The following is a 10,158-nucleotide window of genomic DNA, read 5'->3' on the forward strand; positions in this document are numbered from 1 at the left end:
ACATTGTCTTTTTACTTTTCAAATCAAAACCAGACTTCTGCTAAGTATCTTTACAAAAACCCCGCCCTTATTGCTGCATTCTTACAGCATTCTTAGTGGTTTCCTCCTTAAAAAAAAGGAGGAAAAGTAACTGCTCATAACGATTATCAAGCACAGAAGAAGAAATGAAGATCAAGCTGCAGAGTACATCTTCTGGCCTGGGAGGAGTTAAATGGAGGGAGGTCTTGCAGAAACCTCTTGCATTTAATACTCCGCTTTGAATGGGTAGTCCTTGTGATTGACAGCTCTGAGAAGAGAAAGACCTCGTTATTCAAGTACTGCAGAAAGTATCTTGAGCAGCATTTCCCTGTTGCAGTCTCCCTCCCCCACTGCCAATACACTCAAGTTCTGCAGCTGTCATTAAATTGGACACAGGCTTGTGAGAAAGCCCCTGGAACACCAATGTGCTGAAGGGAACGCTCCAAATGGATCTCCTTCCTGATGTTCCAGGACATGCCTCATTACCTGGGGTCCAGGCTTTAAAGTATGAGCTCTCCCTGGTTTTGGTCATGTATATTTTCAAGATGGGGGGATGAAAATACAGTCAGTAATAGGACTAATGGATAGTAAGGATAATAAGGAACATACGGGAGCACTGGAACTGCCCTCCAGTTCCTGTTAAAGGTGAGGATGACATCCATCTCCTTTTTAGACAGTTCAAAATCGAACACCTAGCAGGGAAAGAGGGAAAAAAAAAGCTCTTTTTAGTTAGGCTCATGAGTAGTTAGCTATTAAGTGTGCTTCATGCACTTATGACTTGAGGTAGGAACACAATAAGCATAGTTAAGCAATCCTCTTATTTCTCAGGCAAATAACAACCCTTGAAGTCATCAACAGAGTCCTTTTCTTTCCAAGGTGCTGTTCATAGCAAGGTCTCGTATTTCTGGGTGGCTAAATCCCAACACCATTGCACTTTGTGTTATAATCCACAGACAAAATACTTCAGGTGCTCAGGATGTGTCACAAATACTGGAACTAGAGGTAAATTTTGTGTCACAAGGGAGGACTGCTGGGTATCAACTGCAAATAGCTGCCTCACTATTTAATCATCTAAGAATTCTTGCTAGGGGTTCATAAGAAATAACTCCAAACCCTATCACCATGGATTGAAAGCAACCCAGAGGTATTATAGAAGATGCCACACCTTATGAGCAAACATCCAGCTAAACTTCACTGCCAAGGGGAACCACAGTGTCAAAGTGAGACAAACAGTAACAGGTCTGGTGTTTACAGCTTGTTCCTTTACACCCTAAGGACTTGCTAAGCATATCCCCAAGGGCAAGTCCAAAGCTGGGGCTCCCTTTCCACAGCAACAGAGCTCAGACAACCCTGGTGTAAACAATTTCTCTCCTAGCAGGAACAAAATGCTTTTCCCCAGATGGTTTGGTAGTGCTGAGCCCCAGTCTTCAACTCTCTGTACCCCCCTTCCACTGACTCTTAGGTGCTGCTTGGCAACACAGAGGGGCTACGAGTGTGGGTGCCTGTCCTGCATAAAACCAGGTAGCAGCATCTCCAAAGGAGGCTTCACCTTCATGTTTTCCTCCACACGGTGTGGTTTGTCAGACTTGGGAATGACAATGATGTCTCTTTGGATCAGAAAGCGGATCAGGACCTAGGAAAGAACAAGGAGGAGCATGAACACAGAGGTCCCAAGAGATCTATTCAAATACATTTTGTGGATTTTTTTTTTTTTTTTTTACAAACTGATTTATTTTTCTACAACTATCTTTACTCTTTGGAAGAATACCAGTTTGCACACAGGAGTTTGATATGCCAGGATTTGCTCATGTGTTTGCCAGTAGACTGGCAAAATGTAATTGTTTCTGGCCTGTGTTGTTTCTACATTGTGGCTTTCCAGGATTTGTTTTGCTTTTGTTTAGGGTAGTAGAGGGGGAGAAAAACTGTGATGCTCTGGCTTGTATTATATGAGTGCTCAGACTCAATGGGTATAATGATACTACAGATTATTTTGGGCTCAGAGGTAAGTACCTCACAAAGGTTCAGCTTTTGGAAGTCCATAAAAGGAAAAACATATTTATAGAATTTAAAAGCCGTACCCCCCCCAAAAGAACTGTTGCATACAATGTTTTTGTCCTGCTCTGCCTGTCTCAAGATATGATTGGCTTTGATTGCACGTGAATATGTGGCTTTGTTTGGAGCACAGATTCTGCACACCCCAGGCAACAACTCATTTGTGTGACTTGCAGACTAATAGACAGAAAAAAATCTTAAATAATCAAGCAGCTTTCAATAATCCTATGTGAACACGAGCAGATGGGAGGCAATAAGTATGTCTACAAATTACAGGGCTCCTCTGAAGAATAACTTAGCTGGAGAAAGGAATAAAATCTTAGGAAGGTGAACACCTGAGGTAAGCATGTACCATTGCTGCTCAGTCCACCTCAAAACTTGGCATTCAAGACCTCCTTGAAAATAGCTGACAATTTTTATGAATGCTGTTAAGAACTTGGGCAGAATGAAGAGTCAAGTTCAGCCCCATTAGACTGTATCTCTAGAGAAAGCAGCATCTGCTAGGACTGGCCTGTAACACATCTGACAATCCCACTTACCTGGGCGGGGCTTTTATGGTGTCTCACTGCAATGTCCTTAATCTTGGGATCATCCAGCAGCGTGGGTTCCCCTGGCTTAGCCCTGTTAAGAAATAGAGAGATCAGTGGTAGAAAGGTAATAGTTTCCCTGCAGGAACATTGTGTGACATAATCTGCATAAAAACAACAACACTTTTCTCATTTTACCTGTATTATTTACTTAATTTTCTAATAATAATAATAATAATTTTCATAGCTCAAGCTGCAGCTGCACTGTTTTGTGTACAGAAAGGCTGAGATGCTCTCTTACCATGGGCGATTTGGAGAGCCCAGGGGACTGTATGCAGTCACAGCAAGCCCTTTGGATTTACAGTACTTGACCAGCTTTTCCTGGGTCAGGTATGGATGACATTCCACCTGCAAGCACAGAAAGATGGTTGGTAAAGAGGCAGACTTTGCTGGGCTGCAGAGCATTACATTTTAAATCCTCTTGGGTGATGGAAAATGTGAAGACCTCCAGCATCATGGTTCTAATCTGTCTCACAAAAAAGTTATTAATGTCACAGCAGTACCTAGAGGCCTAGCAGAAAATAGAGCTTTCTCTGCTACATATTACCCACAGAAAGCAAAAAATAGATGAGAAGAGTGAACGTGTTGTCTGTGTGGAAACTGGGAAATGAGCCTTCTGGGCAGGATTGCATCTTCACAGGGGCAGCTCAGGATGCCTGAAGTTTATTTTCTGCTCTGACGTACCCAACCTCTCCTTGCCTCGAAGAGCCTCCCTGATTCCTGAAGAAGCCTGGGGAGATGATCTGAGCTAACCTAAGGAAGCAAGATCATGGTGCAAACAGATGTTTGGGTAAGATGTCCTCGAACTGAAAGCAGCCCGAGCTCCATGGGGGTGCTGCTCACCTTGCCACAAGCCATGGCATGACCACAGGGCTGTGTCTGTGCTGCTTCACGTGGCTCTGTGCTCATACCCAGCTATTTCCAAACTAGATCTTTACTACCAGGCATGGTGACATGAAAGATGTGTAGTGTGGGGATTTCCCTGGATATTCCCCATCTGGAAGAGATGGGCATTCAGCACCCTCAGCTGAGTGCAAAGAAGTTGCCTATGGAAGAAAATCAGGAGGTCCCTAAGCTGCTGCTGCTGCTGTCCTGTGATTACATTCATGAGGTACGTGGTGAGAGCCTGTTATGGAATTGAACACTTCAACCCTCCTTTCTATAATGAAGTTGAGTGGTTTATTTTATGTTGAAAAATGAGTTAGTCCAGTGTATCCCAGCACAGTCCCATGCTGGTGCAGAAACTCACAGCGGGGATTTTGCTGAATATATTTAAGACTACTCTAAATCTCTATTATAGGAATTCAGATAATAAATATATATTATATAAGTTATATATTATTTATATAGGACACATATTATATTTATATATTATGAACTTAGGCATACTCTAAATATATATATACATACACACACAAATTCTAAATATATTTAGGAATACTTCTAAGCAGAAGGTTGCAACCTCATGGAAAGGAGTTGGATCTAGATAATCCTTAAATTCTACCTTCTAGTCCTAACCATTCTATGATTCTAGACTGCAAGATTAGCTGAGGAATGGAAATAAAATCCTCACCTGGACCATTACAGGCTTATGCTTCAGTCCTGGCTTGTTCAAGATTCTTTCAATCTGCTCATGGTTAAAGTTGGAGACACCAATGGCTTTCACCAGGCCAGCATCCACCAGCTCCTCCATGGCCTAGTGAGTAAGGACAACCAAGGTGTGGGAATGAGTTGGTGGTATTACTGTCAAACTACATTATTTTATTTCTCTCAAGCTTGTGACAAATGGACAAAGAACTCATGAAAGTATCTCAGTTAACACAAGAAGATAGGATTTCCTAACTGTATGCAACACCCAGCACGTTAACAGCCACACCTGGATTAATCTAAAGGGTTGGTTCTACCACTGTGTGTATTCAAGTGGTTTAGCCACAGCACCTTGAGTGCTGATAGCTTTCTCCTCTTTAGCTTTACTAAAAACATCCCCTTCTTGCTCCCCAAAACAAGAGATAGAAACAGCTATCTGGCTGAAATACAATGTTGTGTGGCTGTCCTTCACACCCAAACACATCCCTCAATTTCACTTTGCACACAGATCTCTGCTGCATCTTTAGTGGTGATACCTGCTCTAAAGAGCAAACATTTACTTACCTCCCATGTGTCCAGAAAATCTGTGTCACTGGGAATACTGTGACCCTTGTCATCCAGGGGATGCAGCTCTTCACCAGCCTGTTATTTCAAGGCAGATAAAACACAGACTTTTTAAGTGTTGGACTTCCCACAGTGTACTTTTCCCACAGCACTTTTGACTGCACTTACATGCAGGAGTTAGCAGGTTGTTTAAACAATATTGCATAACTAAAAATGATGAATGTCCATTAGTATTCTCTTTTGGGTGAGGACCATATTTTTCAAAATCAGTCCCTACATGCAAAGAATGTGGGGATTTAGTGATAATTATGTAACTTGGGCAAATCTGGAGAGAAGGGAACAGACACCTTCCAGCCCTTTTATTCTTGTTTTTTTATTTATTTTACATGGATGTGGACTGGGGGAAGAAGCACATTCTTTCTGTGCTATACTTCATTTTTCACCATCGGTTACTTCAGACCAAGCCAAGCCCTCCAAAACCCGAGATGTCTGTGCTGTAACCACCACCCTGTGCTGGTTACCAGAAGCCCTGGGGGGCTCACACCTACAGCTCTCTCATTCCAACAGGCATGCAAAGCCAGACCCCTGTGCTAAAACACACCACTACTGAGTGAGCAAACGCTTGCTATTATAATTGGGGTTCAGGGAAGAGCCAAATGAACCACACATCCCAGCCGTGTAATGACGATGAGAATGCAAAGATGAGAGAATGCACCTTGTTCCTGGGCAGGTAAGGAGGAAAGGTGTGGAGAGCAGGACTACCTTGAATCCCATTGGGAAGTGCATCAGGTAGAGGTCGAGGTAGTCCAGTTGCAGTGCAGCAAGGCTCTTCTTGCATCCTACCTTAACCAGGGACTTCTCGTGGAATGTGTTCCACAGCTGTGGGAAGAGACCAAGCCCAACTCTCACTTTACAGCTCCCACAGGGCAGACCAGGGGACAGAAACTTCTCACTTGGTGGTCTGGCAGGCCAACTCCCTCCCCATGCTGAAGATAAGGATGTAACATTTCACTGTTAAGGCAGGACAAACTTACCACAAAGCCAGCAGTCATGAAGGAGTCAGGATTCCCACTTATGAAAAGAGATTTTCAGATATAAATGTAACACTCTGGCAAGTGTATCTGCCACAGCAAAACTGTTAAGTGTTACAAGTATTTTTTTCAGCCTAAGTTTTGAGTATTGAGCAATCACAGCTACCTTCTTTCTGTCCCTTTGAACTGTCCACAGTTGTCAATTTTATTTCATTTTTGAAATCAAAATTCAAGTTGTTTAAACAGAAGAACTCACAAGTAATATTAAATTAAGCCATGTTCTTTAACAAAAACAAAGCTTAATGTGGAAAATCTTAGTTATACACAACGTTTTCTGGTTTTGCTGGTGAAAACCCCAAGTCATAAATTTATTAGTTGAACTGTTCTTTTTGGTAAGGAGCACTTCTGAGACAAGTGGATGAGATAAAGGAATGAAGAAAACATAGAAAATACTTTGGTTTCTGTTCCCTTTCAGGATTACCATTTGTACATGGCAGAGTTTTCAAATGTCTTGCTTAGCACTGATGAATCCAGACAACTGTCTTTTTTTTTTCCCCCCCTTATCTTTCTTGTGTGTGTGCAATTGAACATTCAATATAACTGACTTAATCGATGTGAGGAAATTATTAGATGAGTAATAGCCGTGCTCTCTTTCCTAAGTTGTCTGTGGTTCCTAATGAAGCCGAGTCCAAATTGCAAATACACGATAGAACTTTTAAGACACAACAAGAAAACCACGAAGTGAATTTCAGAGAAGGGAATAGGTCCCTATGTTACTTTGCAGGTACAGCAAGGGTTTCTCTGCAAGAAAAGCTAAATGCCCCAATAATCTGGCGCCCTTGTACCTTAGTGACAATGAAGAGGTCTTCCCGTTTCACAACTCCCTCCTTGATCTTCTGCTGGATTGCATTCCCTATTTCATTTTCATTCTGGTAGAAATAGGCGCAGTCGAAGTGGCGGTAGCCTGCACCAATAGCAAACTTCACCACCTCCTCCACCTTTCCCGGGGGAGCCTGAAAGCAAACAGAAGCCAACCATGAGCTCTTCCATGTCCTCCTGGCAGGGCTCAGTGCTGTGACAGCTCCACACAGTCCCCCTTTCCAGCTGCTCCTGGACTTTTCCTCATCACCTGCATTTAACTGAAATCCAACGGAGCTTCCAGCAAACAGCATTTTTTGCATGGAACGGGCACAGAGCGGAGTTTGTTTCTCCGAGCCTTTCAGCTCTGCCAGCACCCCAATATCCACTGTCATTTCCCCTGTCTGCTCCCTGTGTTGCCCAAGGAGCTTCGCCGCTTCACCTTCCCCAGATCTGCCCCGCGGAGGCGGGTCCGTGGCCAGCTCCCCCCTCAGACCGCGACCCCATCCCGGGGCCAAGAGCCGCAGCCGCTCGGACCTTTTGGGCGGTTTCTTTCGCTTCCCGTCTCTTTTTTTGTGTGTTTTTCTTTTTTTTTGTGCCTCCCTCCACCTTCTTCAGCCCTTCATTTATTTCCTTTTTTTGCCTTTTCCCCTGGCCTCTGTCGCCCCAAGGCCCCCCCGCTCCTGGCAGCCCGCCCGGTTACACAAGCGGCCGCCATCGGGCGCTCCGAGCCCACGGCCCCACGCGGGGCACGGAGCCCGCTTGTAGAGGGGGGGTCCTTTCCTATTATATTTCCTTTTTTTACTTATTTGGCACCTCGGCATCTCCCGCCGGATCCCCACCCTGCCTCGCTACCTGCCAAGTGCCCAGCCCCAGGGCGGGTATCTTCATCTTGTTGCTGAGCTCCACGAGGGGGATGGCCATGGTGCCGGTGTCTGTCTGTCGCTCCGTCCGTCGGTCGCAGCCGGCCCAGGGCTGCCCGAGGCCCCTATGAGGAGCGGAGCTGGCCCGGCCCCGCCTCGCCCCACGCCCATCCCTCCTCTCCTCCTCGCAATACGCGGCAGAGCCGAGATGCGCGTCGGCATGAGGCTGCGGATAGCCTTGATGCTGATTTAGCTGCTTGTTTGCAAATGAGCTGCCTGAGAGCAAGTGTGTCAGCCGCGGGCTTGGCGCTTTGCGGTAGTGGCATCGCCATCCCTGGAAGCGCTGGGCAGGTGTATGGATGTGGCACGGGTGTATGGATGTGGCACTGGGCAGGTGTATGGATGTGGCACGGGTGTATGGATGTGGCACCTGGGGACAGGAGCTGGTGATAGACGCGGTGGTGCCGGGGGCCGATTGGGCTCGGCGACTTTAGACAGTCTTTTCCAACCCTAATCGTTCCGTGGTACCACAGCTGACAGAGCCTGATGGGCACTAGGAGAATTTCTGCATGAGGCAATGGGTGTCACTTGGAGGATTTTCTCGCTCTCAGGTGGTGGCAAATGGACCGAATTTTTCATCTTTTTTCCTCAAAAATATTAGGCTCACCTGCTGTTCACAGAGGAATTCATTAAAAGGCAATGTGGCCTTACCTTTTAGCTCAGTTCTGTGTTCCCTGTCTTTGCAGAGGGGTGGGATTCCTGCAGGACCATTGCCTCAGTCTGTGTGAAAGATTTCCCTGGCCTCCAATTAAAATTTCACCCAGCGCTGGTAGGGTGTCAGAGGCTGCAAAAGGGATTTGTGATCACAGCTTGCCAACAGGTAGTGCTTCAGCCCAAATAACCCCCCTGCTCTTTGCTTAGGGTGAAAAGGCTGGTATTTAAAGGTGGCAGGAGACTTTGTACGAGCCCAGCGCCTCAGAAATCAAGAGCCAGAGCCTGGAGGGACTGGGCTGCTTAGCTGGCATCTGTCTGGGAGAAAATCTGCTTCACACCATGAAGCTGATGTAAGTTCAGCACCCTACCTTAGGCATCTCACATGTCACAGAGACTTTGGGTTTTGTTATCACAGTAGGGATACTTTGCTGCTTGAGTTCTTTTCCTTATATTGCTGTAAACTTCCCCTTGCACACTGCTGATCCCTGACCACCAATTTACATGCTGTGGGAGTTCCACTGGTGTCATCTTGTGACTTGTACAGTGTGAGCGAGGTATTTTAAATAATAAAAATAAGTGTTTTATACTCCGACTTATAATGTTTGCCTATCAAAATATAGAGGCAACTGTAAATTATTGAGCCACTAACCATGGTGTTTGATGTGATTTGTTAAAATTTATATGCATTTGCATTATTTAAGCTGCTTTTATAGGACAGTATTTTCAGTTGGTTGGCAAATGCATGTTCTGGGTTTAAATAGAACCAAAATCTCTTTCTGCTCTGCTTAGCCTGGTTTCTAAGCCATTGGCTTAACCAAGCTTTATTGTCATCTTTCTGTTGCCTTGGATGTCATCACGCACTCCAGAATGGGAAAAAAAAACCCAAACTGATATAAAGTAGAGACAGAGGAGCAGGGAATCAAATTTTTCAAAGTGGCTGATAACTCCTGTATGGTCAGACGAGAGCAGCGAGAGGAGGTGTCTTCTGTTGAAAACAAATATGGAAAAGAACATACATCAAACAACCCCACCCAAAAGAAGAAAAAGACAAAGCTGCTGCAAGAGATGTGATGAATCTGACAGAAAGATCTACCAAAAAAACCAAAAAAACCAGAAGAAGAACATCTGTTGAAGTTTTATAAATTTAGTAATGGTACGTTGTTTTTAAGGCCAGAAAGGGCCACACTCTTCTTCTTATACTGATCTCCAATTACACTGAAAAGATTTTACACCAAGCCTATGTCATATCCATATTACTAATTTTCTATTAAAGGCACTTGGGTGCTACAGAAATAGGAGCTGACCAAAATTATGTAGAGAATAGGCTAGAAAATGCTGAGATGGAGCTATTAAACTTACCTTTAATTGCAACAAGTCTTGCTCTGGAAGGTATAAATCCCACATAATTGCCTTTTTTTTCCCCCCCCATTTGTTTAGCAGAGCCATTAACAATTTTCATCCTTGTAAATCTTTATTCGAAGACATTAATGATTTTGGAGTGAACTTCCTGCAGGCCAGGGAGGAGCAGGGAGAGATTCCAGCAACTCAGCCACAGCATGGGCTGGCAGAGGAGAACTGTTGGAAAGACTGTTATGTGTACAGGCTTTTGTGTTCAAACGTTTTTGTTCTGATTTCTTTGTCTGCACGGAGGAAGGTAACTCAGCATGTAAAGCCATATAAAACCTGACTTTATGAGGGTTTAAAAGGCTTTAATTATTTTTTAACTACTATTATTTGCTGGATGAAGTATGGGTGGTGACTGAGGCCCATCCACCTCAACTTTTTTACTGAGTCATGGTGATCTCACTCCCTGCAGAGCCTGGTAACTCCCTTGGGCACCCTGCCGTGCTGTTGCATGATTCAGAGTGTGCAGATACAGGCGGT

The 10,158-nt window shown here is 44.6% G+C and overlaps 1 protein-coding gene across 1 annotated transcript; it reads right to left on the reverse strand.

Moving 5' to 3' along the window:
* Positions 1 to 243: 243 nt before the first annotated feature.
* LOC309572444 (aldo-keto reductase family 1 member B1-like) lies at positions 244 to 7,630 on the reverse strand (the record flags this gene model as incomplete). Its single annotated transcript, XM_082280743.1, has 10 exons — positions 7,553 to 7,630; positions 6,685 to 6,852; positions 5,571 to 5,687; positions 4,809 to 4,886; positions 4,231 to 4,353; positions 2,899 to 3,005; positions 2,610 to 2,691; positions 1,568 to 1,651; positions 628 to 710; positions 244 to 286 (listed from the first exon to the last, which is right to left on the reverse strand). The coding sequence occupies exons 1-10, from the start codon at positions 7,619 to 7,621 to the stop codon at positions 244 to 246; spliced, it is 954 nt and encodes a 317-aa protein (XP_082136869.1). The 5' UTR covers positions 7,622 to 7,630.
* Between the last annotated feature and the right edge of the window lie 2,528 nt (positions 7,631 to 10,158).

This window comes from Coloeus monedula (assembly GCF_965178545.1).
Source record: "Coloeus monedula genome assembly, chromosome: 4".
Lineage (NCBI taxonomy): Eukaryota > Metazoa > Chordata > Aves > Passeriformes > Corvidae > Coloeus > Coloeus monedula.